The sequence below is a fragment of the Oncorhynchus gorbuscha genome, unplaced genomic scaffold, assembly GCF_021184085.1.
Source record: "Oncorhynchus gorbuscha isolate QuinsamMale2020 ecotype Even-year unplaced genomic scaffold, OgorEven_v1.0 Un_scaffold_807, whole genome shotgun sequence".
Classification (NCBI taxonomy): Eukaryota; Metazoa; Chordata; class Actinopteri; order Salmoniformes; family Salmonidae; genus Oncorhynchus; species Oncorhynchus gorbuscha.
Window position 1 is genome coordinate 30,001 of NW_025745817.1, and position 18,058 is coordinate 48,058.

General features: G+C 43.9%; 1 protein-coding gene across 1 annotated transcript in view; it reads left to right on the forward strand.

The window, feature by feature from the left end:
* The first annotated feature begins 6,027 nt into the window (after positions 1–6,027).
* The window catches only part of LOC124020308 (rab11 family-interacting protein 4A-like), a 46,980-nt gene continuing 34,949 nt past the window's right edge, over positions 6,028–18,058 (forward strand). Inside the window, exon 1 of the mRNA XM_046335660.1 lies at positions 6,028–6,227. Within this exon, the coding sequence (XP_046191616.1) occupies positions 6,150–6,227 (78 nt within the window). The 5' untranslated portion in view covers positions 6,028–6,149. The remainder of the gene's footprint in view (positions 6,228–18,058) is intronic.

Consider the following 18,058-nt stretch of genomic DNA (forward strand, 5'->3'; position numbering starts at 1 on the left):
ACAGGTACAACGGGTACAGCTTCACTCAGACATCACCTCCTACTGTAATGACAGGTACAACAGGTACAGCTTCACTCAGACATCACCTTCTACTGTAATGACAGGTACAACAGGTACAGCTTCACTCAGACATCACCTCCTACTGTAATGACAGGTACAACAGGTACAACTTCACTCAGACATCACCTTCTACTGTAATGACAGGTACAACAGGTACAGCTTCACTCAGACATCACCTCCTACTGTAATGACAGGTACAACTTCACTCAGACAACACCTCCTACTGTAATGACAGGTACAACAGGTACAACTTCACTCAGACATCACCTTCTACTGTAATGACAGGTACAACAGGTACAGCTTCACTCAGACATCACCTCCTACTGTAATGACAGGTACAACAGGTACAACTTCACTCAGACATCACCTCCTACTGTAATGACAGGTACAACAGGTACAGCTTCACTCAGACATCACCTCCTACTATAATGACAGGTACAACAGGTACAGCTTCACTCAGACATCACCTCCTACTGTAATGACAGGTACAGCTTCACTCAGACATCACCTCCTACTGTAATGACAGGTACAACAGGTACAGCTTCACTCAGACATCACCTTCTACTGTAATGACAGGTACAACGGGTACAGCTTCACTCAGACATCACCTCCTACTGTAATGACAGGTACAACAGGTACAGCTTCACTCAGACATCACCTTCTACTGTAATGACAGGTACAACAGGTACAACTTCACTCAGACATCACCTCCTACTGTAATGACAGGTACAACAGGTACAACTTCACTCAGACATCACCTCCTACTGTAATGACAGGTACAACAGGTACAACTTCACTCAGACATCACCTTCTACTGTAATGACAGGTACAACAGGTACAACTTCACTCAGACATCACCTTCTACTGTAATGACAGGTACAACAGGTACAACAGGTACAGCTTCACTCAGACATCACCTTCAACTGTAATGACAGGTACAGCTTCACTCAGACATCACCTCCTACTGTAATGACAGGTACAACTTCACTCAGACAACACCTCCTACTGTAATGACAGGTACAACAGGTACAACTTCACTCAGACATCACCTTCTACTGTAATGACAGGTACAACAGGTACAGCTTCACTCAGACATCACCTTCTACTGTAATGACAGGTACAACAGGTACAACTTCACTCAGACATCACCTCCTACTGTAATGACAGGTACAACTACAGACATCACCTTAATGACAGGTACAACAGGTACAGCTTCACTCAGACATCACCTCCTACTGTAATGACAGGTACAGCTTCACTCAGACATCACCTCCTACTGTAATGACAGGTACAACAGGTACAGCTTCACTCAGACATCACCTTCTACTGTAATGACAGGTACAACGGGTACAGCTTCACTCAGACATCACCTCCTACTGTAATGACAGGTACAACAGGTACAGCTTCACTCAGACATCACCTCCTACTGTAATGACAGGTACAACAGGTACAGCTTCACTCAGACATCACCTCCTACTATAATGACAGGTACAACAGGTACAGCTTCACTCAGACATCACCTCCTACTGTAATGACAGGTACAGCTTCACTCAGACATCACCTCCTACTGTAATGACAGGTACAACAGGTACAGCTTCACTCAGACATCACCTTCTACTGTAATGACAGGTACAACAGGTACAGCTTCACTCAGACATCACCTCCTACTGTAATGACAGGTACAACAGGTACAGCTTCACTCAGACATCACCTTCTACTGTAATGACAGGTACAACAGGTACAGCTTCACTCAGACATCACCTCCTACTGTAATGACAGGTACAGGTACAGGACATCACCTTCTACTGTAAGCAGGTACAACAGGTACAGCTTCACTCAGACATCACCTCCTACTGTAATGACAGGTACAACTTCACTCAGACAACACCTCCTACTGTAATGACAGGTACAACAGGTACAACTTCACTCAGACATCACCTTCTACTGTAATGACAGGTACAACAGGTACAGCTTCACTCAGACATCACCTCCTACTGTAATGACAAGTACAACAGGTACAACTTCACTCAGACATCACCTCCTACTGTAATGACAGGTACAACAGGTACAGCTTCACTCAGACATCACCTCCTACTATAATGACAGGTACAACAGGTACAGCTTCACTCAGACATCACCTCCTACTGTAATGACAGGTACAGCTTCACTCAGACATCACCTCTTACTGTAATGACAGGTACAACAGGTACAGCTTCACTCAGACATCACCTTCTACTGTAATGACAGGTACAACAGGTACAGCTTCACTCAGACATCACCTCCTACTGTAATGACAGGTACAACAGGTACAGCTTCACTCAGACATCACCTTCTACTGTAATGACAGGTACAACAGGTACAGCTTCACTCAGACATCACCTTCTACTGTAATGACAGGTACAACAGGTACAGCTTCACTCAGACATCACCTTCTACTGTAATGACAGGTACAACAGGTACAGCTTCACTCAGACATCACCTACAGTAATGACAGGTACAACAGGTACAGCTTCACTCAGACATCACCTACTGTAATGGCAGGTACAACAGGTACAACAGGTACAGCTTCACTCAGACATCACCTCCTACTGTAATGACAGGTACAACAGGTACAGCTTCACTCAGACATCACCTCCTACTGTAATGACAGGTACAACTTCACTCAGACAACACCTCCTACTGTAATGACAGGTACAACAGGTACAACAGCTACAGCTTCACTCAGACATCACCTTCTACTGTAATGACAGGTACAACAGGTACAGCTTCACTCAGACATCACCTCCTACTGTAATGACAGGTACAACAGGTACAGCTTCACTCAGACATCACCTCCTACTGTAATGACAGGTACAACAGGTACAGCTTCACTACTGTAAGACATCAGCTTCACTCAGACATCCTACTGTAATGGCAGGACATCACCTCCTACAACAGGTACAGCTTCACTCAGACATCACCTCCTACTGTAATGACAGGTACAACAGGTACAGCTTCACTCAGACATCACCTCCTACTGTAATGGCAGAATGACTTTACCTGCATCTCAGGGTTGTGTTCATTAGGAATCAAATGGAAGAAAACAGACTGGAACAGGGAGGGATCTTCCTGAATTCATCTAATATGAAAAACTCCATTTCCTTTTCAATTGCAAAACTTTTTACAATAATGAATACAACCCAGGTGTGTACCTGTAGACTTGGCCCAGGTGTGTACCTGTAGACTTGGCCCAGGTGTGTACCTGTAGACTTGACCCAGGTGTGTACCCGTAGACTTGGCCCAGGTGTGTACCCGTAGACTCGGCCCAGGTGTGTACCCGTAGACTCGGCCCAGGTGTGTACCTGTAGACTCGGCCCGGGCGTGTACCCGTAGACTCGGCCCGGGCAGGGTGATCTTCCCTGTGTACCCGTAGACTCGGCCCGGGCGTGTACCCGTAGACTCGGCCCGGGCGTGTACCCAGACTCGGCCCGGGCGTGTACCCGTAGACTCGGCCCGGGCGTGTACCCAGACTCGGCCCGGGCGTGTACCCGTAGACTCGGCCCGGGCGTGTACCCGTAGACTAGGCCCGGGCGTGTACCCGTAGACTCGGCCCGGGCGTGTACCCGTAGACTTGGCCCGGGTGTGTACCTGTACAGGTGTAAGCCCATGTGTCTCTCCTCCCCAGCAGCTAACCCTGACTCCAGCAGCTTGGGTCCTGCATGTTTGCCACTGGCATGGGGAGTAATTATTATGCATGGCAAGACTGGGTGTTCTCTCTTTCTTTCTCTCTCTCCTTTCTCTCTCTGTGTGTCTCTCTCTCTCAATTCAATTCAATTGAACATATGTTTACATTGCCAAAGCAAGTGAAATAGATAATAAACAAAAGCGAAATAAACAATAAAATTAATAGTATACATTACACTTCCAAAAGAATTCATACATTTCATATGTCATATTTAAATGTTATAGTTAAAGTATTAAAGGGAAAATAAATAAACATAAGTTGTATTTACAATGTTACCACCCTGCATACCACTGCTGGCTTGCTTCTGAAGCTGAACAGGGTTGGTCCTGGTCAGTCCCTGGATGGGAGACCAGATTCTGCTGGAAGTGGTGTTGGAGGGCCAGTAGGAGGCACTCTTTCCTCAGTTCTAAAATAATATCCCAATGCCAGACTCAATCTAGCTGATGTCACCGCTAGAGGCCGGCCCAGCTGAACAGTTACCTAGCAACAGCCAGGAGGGAGGTGGTGTACAGTGGGAGGTGTGGCTTTAACCTGGTAACTGTTGCCAAAGCGTCAGTGTGTGTTCAAATTTAAACCGGCACACTGCAGTGTCAGTGTGTGTGAGCGAGGGTGTGTGAGCTGTTCTGTTGACGGTCCAGTGTTAGCTGTTCTGTTGACGGTCCAGTGTGTTAGCTGTTCTGTTGACGGTAAGGTGTGTTAGCTGTTCTGTTGACGGTAAGGTGTGTGAGCTGTTCTGTTGACGGTAAGGTGTGTGAGCTGTTCTGTTGACGGTAAGGTGTGTTAGCTGTTCTGTTGACGGTACACTGCTGGTATAGTGTGTTAGCTGTTCTGTTGATGGTAAGGTGTGTTAGCTGTTCTGTTGACGGTACACTGCTGGTATAGTGTGTTAGCTGTTCTGTTGACGGTCCAGTGTGTTAGATGTTCTGTTGACGGTAAGGTGTGTTAGCTGTTCTGTTGACGGTACACTGCTGGTATAGTGTGTTAGCTGTTCTGTTGACGATCCAGTGTGTTAGCTGTTCTGTTGACGGTACACTGCTGGTATAGTGTGTTAGCAGTTCTGTTGACGGTATAGTGTGTTAGCTGTTCTGTTGACGGTATAGTGTGTTAGCTGTTCTGTTGACGGTAAGGTGTGTTAGCTGTTCTGTTGACGGTACACTGCTGGTATAGTGTGTTAGCTGTTCTGTTGACGGTCCAGTGTGTTAGCTGTTCTGTTGACGGTACACTGCTGGTATAGTGTGTTAGCAGGTATAGTGTGTTAGCTGTTCTGTTGACGGTATAGTGTGTTAGCTGTTCTGTTGTATAGTGTGTTAGCTGTTCTGTTGACGGTACACTGCTGGTATAGTGTGTTAGCTGTTCTGTTGACGGTATAGTGTGTTAGCTGTTCTGTTGACGGTATAGTGTGTTAGCTGTTCTGTTGTACACTGCTGGTATAGTGTGTTAGCTGTTCTGTTGACGGTATAGTGTGTTAGCTGTTCTGTTGACGGTATAGTGTGTTAGCTGTTCTGTTGACGGTATAGTGTGTTAGCTGTTCTGTTGACGGTATAGTGTGTTAGCTGTTCTGTTGATGGTATAGTGTGTTAGCTGTTCTGTTGACTGCTGGTATAGTGTGTTAGCTGTTCTGTTGATGGTATAGTGTGTTAGCTGTTCTGTTGACGGTCCAGTGTGTTAGCTGTTCTGTTGACGATCCAGTGTGTTAGATGTTCTGTTGACGGTCCAGTGTGTTAGCTGTTCTGTTGACGGTCCAGTGTGTTAGCTGTTCTGTTGACGGTACACTGCTGGTATAGTGTGTTAGCTGTTCTGTTGACGGTACACTGCTGGTATAGTGTGTTAGCTGTTCTGTTGACGGTATAGTGTGTTAGCTGTTCTGTTGACGGTAAGGTGTGTGAGCTGTTCTGTTGACGGTACACTGCTGGTATAGTGTGTTAGATGTTCTGTTGACGGTAAGGTGTGTGAGCTGTTCTGTTGACGGTACACTGCTGGTATAGTGTGTTAGCTGTTCTGTTGATGGTAAGGTGTGTGAGCTGTTCTGTTGACGGTATAGTGCTGGAGCGCTGGTGTAGTGTGTTCGTCGCTGGTCTTCTTCTATCAAAATTTCTGTGGATTGTAATTGGAGGATTACTGTTTGGGCTGGACCTATTGGACTGTCAGATGTGGAGAAATATAGATGTAGATATAGATGTAGATATAGATGTAGATATAGATGTAGAAGATATAGATATAGATGTAGATATAGATAAGTGTGTGTTCGGACCTGGTATACACGTGTGTGTGTGTATGAACGATCTATATTGTGACTGAACAACACACGTGCAGACGGTAATTGTTAGGAGGGTGTGGATTACCCGTGTCTGGGCAGTGTGTGTGGATGTGTGTGGCAGTGGAATCAGGAATGGACAGCACACTTCAGAGGAGAGGAGAGAGCCCCCCTGCAATGGACTTCACGGTAAGAGAGTGTGTCTGCATGGAGAGAGAGAGAGAGAGTGAATGCTGCAGCAGACTAACTGTGTCCTTTGTTCCAACTCTGTCCTCTGTCTCTCTCTCTCTCTTTCTGTCTCTGTTTTTCTCTTTCTATTTATGTCGTTCTCTCTCTGTCTGTTTCTGTTTCTCTCTCTGTTTCTGTCGTTCTGTCTCTCTCATATAGATGTAGATGCAGATATAGATGTAGATATAGATGCAGATATAGATGCAGATATAGATATAGATATAGATGTAGATATAGATATAGATGCAGATGTAGATGCAGATGTAGATGCAGAGATATAGATGTAGATATAGATGTAGATATAGATGCAGATGTAGATATAGATGTAGATGCAGATGTAGATATAGATGCAGATGTAGATATAGATGCAGATATAGATGCAGATATAGATGCAGATGTAGATGCAGATGTAGATGCAGATGTAGATATAGATGTAGATATAGATGCAGATATAGATATAGATATAGATGCAGATATAGATGCAGATATAGATATAGATGCAGATATAGATATAGATGCAGACACAGATGTAGATGCAGATATAGATGCAGATATAGATGCAGATATAGATGCAGATGCAGATGCAGATGTAGATATAGATGCAGATATAGATACAGATGTAGATGCAGATGTAGATATAGATGTAGATGCAGATGTAGATATAGATGCAGATGCAGATATAGATATAGATGCAGATGTAGATGCAGATGTAGATGCAGATATAGATATAGATGCAGATGTAGATATAGAAGCAGATGTAGATATAGAAGCAGATGTAGATGTAGATATAGATGCAGATATAGATGCAGATATAGATGTAGATGCAGATGTAGATGTAGATATAGATATAGATGCAGATGTAGATATAGATATAGATATAGATGTAGATGCAGATATAGATATAGGTATAGATATAGCTGCAGATATAGATGCAGATAAAGATGCAGATAAAGATGCAGATGTAGATGCAGATGTAGATGCAGATGTAGATGCAGATATAGATATAGATATAGATATAGATATAGATATAGATGCAGATGTAGATGCAGATGTAGATGCAGATGTAGATATAGATATAGATGCAGATATAGATGCAGATATAGATGCAGATATAGATGCAGATATAGATGCAGATATAGATGCAGATATAGATATAGATGCAGATATAGATGCAGATATAGATATAGATGCAGATATAGATGCAGATATAGATGCAGATATAGATGCAGATATAGATATAGATATAGATGCAGATATAGATGCAGATGCAGATATAGATGCAGATGTAGATGCAGATGTAGATATAGATGCAGATGCAGATGTAGATGCAGATGCAGATGCAGATATAGATGCAGATGTAGATGTAGATATAGATGCAGATGCAGATGTAGATGCAGATGTAGATATATAGATATAGATGCAGATATAGATGCAGATGTAGATGCAGATGCAGATGTAGATGCAGATGTAGATATAGATGCAGATATAGATATAGATGCAGATATAGATGTAGATGTAGATGCAGATATAGATGCAGATATAGATGCAGATATAGACACAGATGTAGATGCAGATATATATATATAGATGCAGATATATATATATATAGATGCAGATGTAGATATAGATGCAGATGTAGATATAGATGCAGATGTAGATATAGATGCAGATGTAGATATAGATGCAGATGTAGATATAGATGCAGATGTAGATATAGATGCAGATGTAGATGCAGATGTAGATGCAGATGTAGATGTAGATATAGATACAGATATAGATATAGATGCAGATATAGATGCAGATATAGATGCAGATGTAGATGCAGATATAGATGCAGATATAGACACAGATGTAGATGCAGATATATATATAGATGCAGATGTAGATATAGATGCAGATGTAGATATAGATGCAGATGTAGATATAGATGCAGATGTAGATGCAGATGTAGATGTAGATGCAGATGTAGATATAGATATAGATGTAGATATAGATATAGATATAGATATAGATACAGATATAGATGTAGATGCAGGTATAGATATAGATATAGATATAGTGGCAGATATAGATGCAGATGCAGATATAGATGCAGATATAGATATAGATGCAGATATAGATGCAGATGTAGATATAGATGTAGATATAGATATAGATATAGATACAGATATAGATATAGATATAGATGCAGATGTAGATGCAGATATAGATATAGATGTAGATATAGATGTAGATGCAGATGTAGATGCAGATGCAGATATAGATGCAGATATAGATGTAGATGCAGATATAGATGCAGATGCAGATATAGATATAGATGCAGATATAGATGCAGATATAGTGGCAGATATAGATATAGATGCAGATATAGATGCAGATATAGAGGCAGATGCAGATATAGAGACAGATATAGATGTAGATATAGATGTAGATGCTGGTATAGATATAGATATAGATATAGTGGCAGATATAGATGCAGATGCAGATATAGATGCAGATATAGATATAGATGCAGATATAGATGCAGATGTAGATATAGATGTAGATATAGATATAGATATAGATACAGATATAGATATAGATATAGATGCAGATGTAGATATAGATGCAGATATAGATATAGTGGCAGATATAGATGCAGATATAGGTGCAGATATAGGTGCAGATATAGGTGCAGATATAGATGCAGATATAGATATAGATGCAGATATAGATATAGATATAGATGCAGATATAGATATAGATGCAGATATAGATGTAGATGCAGATATAGATGTAGAGGCAGATATAGATGTAGAGGCAGATATAGATATAGAGGCAGATATAGATAGATATAGATGTAGAGGCAGATATAGATATAGAGGCAGATATAGATATAGAGGCAGATATAGATATAGTGGCAGATATAGATATAGTGGCAGATATAGATGCAGATGCAGATATAGATATAGATGCAGATATAGATGCAGATATAGATATAGATGCAGATATAGATGCAGATGTAGATATAGATGCAGATATAGATATAGATGCAGATATAGATGCAGATGTAGATATAGATGCAGATATAGATATAGTGGCAGATATAGATATAGCTGCAGATATAGATGCAGATATAGATATAGATGCAGATATAGTGGCAGATATAGATATAGATATAGATGCAGATATAGATGCAGATATAGATGTAGATGCAGATATAGATGTAGATGCAGATATAGATATAGATGAAGATATATATACAGTGGGGCAAAAAAGTATTTAGTCAGCCACCAATTGTGCAAGTTCTCCCACTTATAAAGCTGAGAGAGGCCTGTAATTTTCATCATAGATGTAGATGTAGTTTTCATCACACTTCAACTATGACAGACAAAATGAGGAGAAAAAATCCAGAAAATCACATTGTAGGATTTGTAATGTATTTATTTGCAAATTATGGTGGAAAATAAGTATTTGGTCAATAACAAAAGTTTATCTCAATACTTTGTTATATACCCTTTGTTGGCAATGACAGAGGTCAAACGTTTTCTGTAAGTCTTCACAAGATTTTCACACACTTGCTGTTTTTTTGGCCCATTTCTCCATGCAGATCTCCTCTAGAGCAGTGATGTTTTGGGGCTGTTGCTGGGCAACACGGACTTGCAACTCCCTCCAAAGATTTTCTATGGGGTTGAGATCTGGAGACTGGCTAGGCCACTCCAGGACCTTGAAATGCTTCTTACGAAGCCACTCCTTCGTTGCCCGGGCGGTGTGTTTGGGATACCTAGGATAGGATAAGTATCCCTCCCCCCCCTTTAAGATTTAGATGCACTATTGTAAAGTGACTGTTCCACTCGATGTCATAAGGTGAATGCACCAATTTGTAAGTCGCTCTGGATAAGAGCGTCTGCTAAATGACTTAAATGTAAATGTAATGCTGAAAGACCCAGCCACGTTTCATCTTCAAAGCCCTTGCTGATGGAAGGAGGTTTTCACTCAAAATCTCACGATACATGGCCCCATTCATTCTTTCCTTTTACACGGATCAGTCGTCCTGGTCCCTTTGCAGAAAAGCAGCCCCAAAGCATGATGTTTCCACCCCCATGCTTCACAGTAGATATGGTGTTCTTTGGATGCAACTCAGCATTCTTTGTCCTCCAAACACGACGAGTTGAGTTTTTACCAAAAAGTTATATTTTGGTTTCATCTGACCATATGACATTCTCCCAATCTTCTTCTGGATCATCCAAATGCTCTCTAGCAAACTTCAGACGGGCCTGGACATGTACTGGCTTAAGCAGGGTGACACGTCTGGCACTGCAGGATTTGAGTCCCTGGCGGCGTAGTGTGTTACTGATGGTAGGCTTTGTTACTTTGGTCCCAGCTCTCTGCAGGTCATTCACTAGGTCCCCCCGTGTGGTTCTGGGATTGTTGCTCACCGTTCTTGTGATCATTTTGACCCCACGGGGTGAGATCTTGCGTGGAGCCCCAGATCGAGGGAGATTATCAGTGGTCTTGTATGTCTTCCATTTCCTAATAATTGCTCCCACAGTTGATTTCTTCAAACCAAGCTGCTTACCTATTGCAGATTCAGTCATCCCAGTCTAGTGCAGGTCTACAATTTTGTTTCTGGTGTCCTTTGACAGCTCTTTGGTCGTGGCCATAGTGGAGTTTGGAGTGTGACTGTTTGAGGTTGTGGACAGGTGTATTTTATACTGATAACAAGTTCAAACAGGTGCCATTAATACAGGTAACGAGTGGAGGACAGAGGAGCCTCTTAAAGAAGAAGTTACAGGTCTGTGAGAGCCAAAAATCTTGCTTGTATGTAGGTGACCAAATACTTATTTTCCACCATAATTTGCAAATAAATTCCTAAAAAATCCTACACTGTGATTTTCTGGATTTTTTCCCTCATTTTGTCTGTCATAGTTGAAGTGTACCTATGATGAATTACAGGCCTCTCTCATCTTTTTAAGTGGGAGAACTTGCACAATTGGTGGCTGACTAAATACTTTTTTGCTGCCCTGTATCTTGTGGAAGGCGACCCGGAATGTTTGACCCAAGTTAAATAATTTAAAGGCAACGCAACCAAATACTAATGGAGTGTATGTAAACTTCCGACTTAAACTGTAAGTATGGTGATCAGTATGGTGATTAGTATGGTGATTAGTATGGTGAGGTTCCAGACACCACCCAGCCCTGGTGTCCAGCTTTACTGCAGGCTACTAGAAGGTGATATACTGTGCTAAGCTTTCCCACAGGTGTGTGTGTGTGTGTGTGTGTGTGTGTGTGTGTGTGTGTGTGTGTGTGTGTGTGTGTGTGTGTGTGTGTGTGTGTGTGTGTGTGTGTGTGTGTGTGTGTGTGTGTGTGTGTGTGTGTCCGTCCATTCAGTGTTCCCCACCTGGACTAAAATACCTGGATTAGCCAATCCTCTCATTAGCCTGTTATCTGTTCAGCCACTAAGAACTAAAGGGTGCACTCTGTTCACATGCTAAGTAGACCGTGTGTGTGTGCGCACGCGCCCTTGAAGGTATTAACTGCTATTTAAGCAGTAATGTTGCAGGCAGCTGTACTCCAGTAACTAGCCGTTGGAGGTCAAAGTGGCAATACACACGCGTGCACACATCACGTGTGTCGGCAGAGAAGATTCACTGTGTGTGTGTGAATGGGGTTTTGGGGGCTGTCTGGTGTGGGAATGGGGGTTTGGGGGCTGTCTGTGTGTGGGAATGGGGTTTTGGGGGCTGTCTGTGGGAATGGGGTTTGGGGGCTGTCTGGTGTGTGGAATGGGGTTTTGGGGGCTGTCTGGTGTGTGTGTGTGGGAATGGGGGTTTGGGGGGTGTGTGTGTGGGAATGGGGGTTTGGGGGTGTGTGTGGGAATGGGGGTTTGGGGGGTGTGTGTGTGGGAATGGGGGTTTGGGGGCTGTCTGTTGTGTGTGTGGGAATGGGGTTTGGGGGCTGTCTGTTGTGTGTGTGGGAATGGGGTTTTGGGGGCTGTCTGGTGTGTGTGAATGGGGTTTGGGGGCTGTCTGGTGTGTGTGAATGGGGGCTATGGGGCTGTCTGTGTGTGTGAATGGGGATGGGGGCTGTGTGGTGTGTGTGAATGGGGTGTGGTTTGGCTAGTGTGTGTGTGTGTGTGTGTGTGTGAATGGGGTTTTGTGTGTGCTGTCTGTGTGTGTGTGAATGGGGCTGTGTGTGGTGCTGTCTGTGTGTGTGTGAATGGGAGAATGGGGGGGTGTGTGTGTGTGAGAATGGGGAGGGTGTGGTTTGGCACTGTGTGTGAATGGAAAGGGGTGTGTGTGAGTGAGTGAGTGTGTTTGGGGAGGGTGTGGTTTGGCACTAGCGTGAATGGAAAGGTGTGTGTGTGAGTGAGTGAGTGTGAATGGGGAGGGTGTGGTTTGGCACTAGTGTGAATGGAAAGGATGTGTGTGTGTGTGTGTGTGTGTGTGTGTGTGTGTGAGTGAGTGAGTGTGAATGGGGAGGGTGTGGTTTGGCACTGTGTGACATGGAAAGGATGTGTGTGTGTTCAGAACAACCTCTGACCTCTGTCTCCCATCCTTGGTTCAGACATAAACCTGTGTATAATTTATGATGTTGAGTGAAAATGGGTGGTAAAGCCTTGAGCCTCCTGCATGGGAATGCTAGATACACTCCCAGTGTGTATTCCAAACAACATTGGTTAAAAGTGCACTACTTTTGACCAGGGAAAGGGTAAAGTAGTGCACTGTATAGTGGTAGCCATTTGGGACTCAGTCAGACTAGGAAAGAGAGAGACAACAACATCATAGACACTAACCTAGTTAGGCCTCTCTGGAGCCTTCCTCTATGACCAGGTTAGAGCCTCTGTTCCCTCTATAACCAGGTGAGCCTTCTGTTCCCCTCTATAACCAGGTTAAAGCCTTCTGTTCCCCTCTATAACCAGGTTAGAGCCTCTGTTCCCCTCTATAACCAGGTTAGAGCCTCTGTTCCCCTCTATAACCAGGTTAGAGCCTTCTGTTTCTATAACCAGGTTAGAGCCTCTGTTACCCCTCTATAACCAGGTTAGAGCCTTCTGTTCCCCTCTATAACCAGGTTAGAGCCTTTATTCCCCTTTTGGTTAGAGCATGATTTCTATAACCAGGTTAAAGAGCCTTTGTTCCCCTTTCCATAACCTGGTTAGAGCCATTTGCCCATTTGTTCTATAAAAGGTTAGAGCCTCTGTTTCTATAACCAGGTTAGAGCCTCTGTTCATTCTAGATAACCATTTTATGCCTTCTGTTTTATAACCAGGTTAAGTCTGTTCCCCTCTATAACCAGGTTAGAGCCTTCTGTTCCCCTCTATAACCAGGTTAGAGCCTCCACAGAAAAGCCCCTAGAGAGACTGTGTTCCCCTCTATAACCAGGTTAGAGCCTCTGTTCCCCTCAGATAACCAGGTTAAAGCCTTCTGTTCCCCTCTATAACCAGGTTAGAGCCTCTGTTCCCCTCTATAACCAGGTTAGAGCCTTCTGTTCCCCTCATAACCAGGTTAGAGCCTCTGTTCCCCTCTATAATCAACACAGACATTACCAGTTCCCCTCTATAACCAGGTTAGAGCCTTCTGTTCCCCTCTATAACCAGGTTAGCCCAGTTCCCCTCTATAACCAGGTTAAAGCCTTCTGTTCCCAGACATTACCAGGTTAGAGAGACTGTTCCCCTCTATAACCAGGTTAGAGCCTTCTGTTCCCCTCTATAACCAGGTTAAAGCCTTCTGTTCCCCTCTATAACCAGGTTAGAGCCTCTGTTCCCCTCTATAGACAGGTTAGAGCCTCTGATTCCCCTCTAGACAGGTTAGAGCCTTCTGTTCCCCTCTATAACCAGGTTAGAGCCTCTGTTCCCCTCTATAACCAGGTTAGAGCCTTCTGTTCCCCTCTATAACCAGGTTAGAGCCTTCTGTTCCCCCTAACCAGGTTAGAGCCTCTGTTCCCCTCTATAACCAGGTTAGAGCCTTACCAGCCCCTATAACCAGACTGTTACAGCCTTCTGTTCCCCTCATAACCAGGTTAGAGACTTCAGGTTCAGATAATAACCAGGTTAGAGCCTCTGAGACCCTCTATAACCAGGTTAGATAATCTGTTCCCCTCATAACCAGGTTAGAGCCTCTGTTCAGGTCAGATAACCAGGTTAGAGCATTACCTGCCCCTCTATAACAGGTTACAGCCTTCTGATTCCCCTCTATTACCAGGTTAGAGCCTCTGTTCAGGTCAGATAACCAGGTTAAAGCCTTCTGTTCCCCTCTATAACCAGGTTAGAGCCTCTGTTCCCCTCAGATAACCAGGTTAGAGCCTTCTGTTCCCCTCTATAACAGGTTAGAGGTCAGTTCCCCTCTATAACTAGATAATCAACACTAGAGCCTTCTGTTCCCCTCTATAACCAGGTTAGAGACTGTTCCCCTCTAGGTCAGGTTAGAGCCTCTGTACCCCCCTATAACCAGGTTAAAGGTCTGTTCCCTCTATAACCAGGTTAGAGCCTTCTGTTACAGGTCAGATAATCAGGTTAGAGCCTTCTGTTCCCCTCTATAGACCAGGTTAAAGCCTTCTGATTCCCTCTATAACCAGGTTAGAGCCTCAGTTCCCCTCTATAACCAGGTTAGAGGTCTGTTAATCAACACAGGTTAGAGCCAGTTCCCCCTATAACCAGGTTAGAGCCTTCTGTTCCCCCCAGGTTAGAGCCTCTGTTCCCAGGTCAGATAACCAGGTTAGACATTACCAGCCCCTCTATAACCAGGTTACAGCCTCTGATTCCCCTCTATAACCAGGTTAGAGCCTTCTGTTCCCCTCTATAATCCAGGTTAGACCTTCTGCCCTCTATAACCAGGTTAGAGCCTCTGTTCCCCTCTATAACCAGGTTAAAGCCTTCTGTTCCCCTCTATAACCAGGTTAGAGCCTTCTGTTCCCCTCTATAACCAGGTTAGAGCCTTCAGATGTTCCCCTCTATAACCAGGTTAAAGCCTTCTGTTCCCCTCTATTACAGGTTAGAGCCTCTGTTCCCCTCATAACCAGGTTAAAGCCTTCTGTTCCCCTCTATAATCAGGTTAAAGCATTCTGTTCCCCTCTATAACCAGGTTACAGCCTCTGATTCAACCCTCTATAACCAGGTTAGAGCCTCTGTTCCCCTCAGATAACCAGGTTAAAGCCTTCTGTTCCCCTCTATAACCAGGTTAGAGCCTCTGTTCCCCTCTATAACCAGGTTAGAGACTGTTCCCCTCTATAACCAGGTTAGAGCCTTCTGCCCTCTAGAGGTTAGAGCCTTCTGTTCCCCTCTATAACCAGGTGAAAGCCTCTGTTCCCCTCTATAACCAGGTTAGAGCCTTCTGTTCCCCTCTATAACCAGGTTAAAGCCTCTGTTCCCCTCTATAACCAGGTTAGAGCCTTCTGTTCCCCTCTATAACCAGGTTAGAGCCTCTGTTCCCCTCTATAACCAGGTTAAAGCCTCTGTTCCCCTCTATAACCAGGTTAGAGCCTTCTGTTCCCCTCTATAACCAGGTTAGAGCCTCTGTTCCCCTCTTAAACCAGGTTAGAGCCTTCTGTTCCCCTCTATAACCAGGTTAAAGCCTCTGTTCCCCTCTATAACCAGGTTAGAGCCTTCTGTTCCCCTCTATAACCAGGTTAGAGCCTTCTGTTCCCCTCTATAACCAGGTTAGAGCCTTCTGTTCCCCTCTATAACCAGGTTAGAGCCTTCTGTTCCCCTCTATAACCAGGTTAGAGCCTTCTGTTCCCCTCTATAACCAGGTTAGAGCCTCTGTTCCCCTCTATAACCAGGTTAGAGCCTTCTGTTCCCCTCTATAACCAGGTTAGAGCCTTCTGTTCCCCTCTATAACCAGGTTAAAGCCTTCTGTTCCCCTCTATAACCAGGTTAGAGCCTTCTGTTCCCCTCTATAACCAGGTTAAAGCCTCTGTTCCCCTCTATAACCAGGTTAGAGCCTCTGTTCCCCTCTATAACCAGGTTAGAGCCTTCTGTTCCCCTCTATAACCAGGTTAGAGCCTCTGTTCCCCTCTATAACCAGGTTAGAGCCTCTGTTCCCCTCTATAACCAGGTTAGAGCCTCTGTTCCCCTCTATAACCAGGTTAGAGCCTTCTGTTCCCCTCTATAACCAGGTTAGAGCCTTCTGTTCCCCTCTATAACCAGGTTAGAGCCTCTGTTCCCCTCTATAACCAGGTTACATTTCTGCCCTCTATAACCAGGTTAGAGCCTCTGATTCCCCTCTATAACCAGGTTAGAGCCTCTGTTCCCCTCTATAACCAGGTTAGAGCATTCTGTTCCCCTCTATAACCAGGTTAGAGCCTCTGTTCCCCTCATAACCAGGTTAGAGCCTTCTCAGTTCCCCTCTATAACCAGGTTAGAGCCTCTGTTCCCCTCTATAACCAACACAGAGCCTTCTGTTCCCCTCTATAACCAGGTTAGAGCCTTCTGTTCCCCTCTATAACCAGGTTAGAGCATTCAGCCCCTATAACCTCTTAGGAGGACTCAGATACCATTCATTACAATGACATTGATATTCATGTTGATTCAATGGTGTGTGTGTGTAATCAACACAGACATTACCAGTGTGTGTGACTGTTACAGGTCAGATAATGTGTGTGTGTGTGTGTACCAGTGTGTGTGTGTGTGTGTTGTGTGTGTGATAATGTGTGTGTGTGTGTGTCCCAGTGGTAGAGCAGTCTGGTGAGGCCAGACAATCGTGTATGTATTATTACAGCCCCTGAGCAGGAGCAAACAGATCAGGCCAGTGGTCCAGTCACAGACGATGTTCTCTACTGCTGAACTCTAAAACGCCCTTCATGTCTCCTCATTATGCAGTTATGTCATGTAGTTTATGGAGGACCACACCTGCCACAATTACAAATAATAATAATAATAACTTAATGGATACAGGGCCTTCAGAAGGCATTTACCCTTTGACTTATTCCACATTTTGTTGTTACAGCATGATTTCAAAATAGATTAAATAGTTTTTTCCCCACAGCTTTCCACACCTGGATTGTGCAACATTTTCCCATTTTGTTCTTTTCAAAATTCCAGCTCTTTTCAAATTGGTTGTTGATCATTGCTAGATAACCATTTTCATGTCTTACGTAGATTTTCAAGCAGATTTAAGTCAAAACTCCAGTGTATATTTGGCCTTGTGTTTTAGATTATTGTCCTGCTGAAACAGACATTCATCTCCCAGTGTCTGGTCAGGAAACACAGACATTACCAGCCCCTAGAGAGACTGTTTCAGGTCAGATAATCATCACAGACATTACCAGCCCCTAGAGAGACTGTTACAGGTCAGATAATCAACACAGACATTACCAGCCCCTAGAGAGACTGTTACAGGTCAGATAATCAACACAGACATTACCAGCCCCTAGAGAGACTGTTACAGGTCAGATAATCAACACAGACATTACCAGCCCCTAGAGAGACTGTTACAGGATAATCAGATAATACAGGTCAGATAATCAACACAGACATTACCAGCCCCTAGAGAGACTGTTACAGGTCAGATAATCAACACAGACATTACCAGCCCCTAGAGAGACTGTTACAGGTCAGATAATCAACACAGACATTACCAGCCCCTAGAGAGACTGTTACAGGTCAGATAATCAACACAGACATTACCAGCCCCTAGAGAGACTGTTACAGGTCAGATAATCAACACAGACATTACCAGCCCCTAGAGAGACTGTTACAGGTCAGATAATCAACACAGACATTAAGAGAGAGAGAGAGGGAAGAAGGAAGGAAGGAGGGAGACAGAGAGAGAGAGGAAAGGGAGAGGAGGAGGGGGGGATGGGAGAGGGGGAGAAGAGGA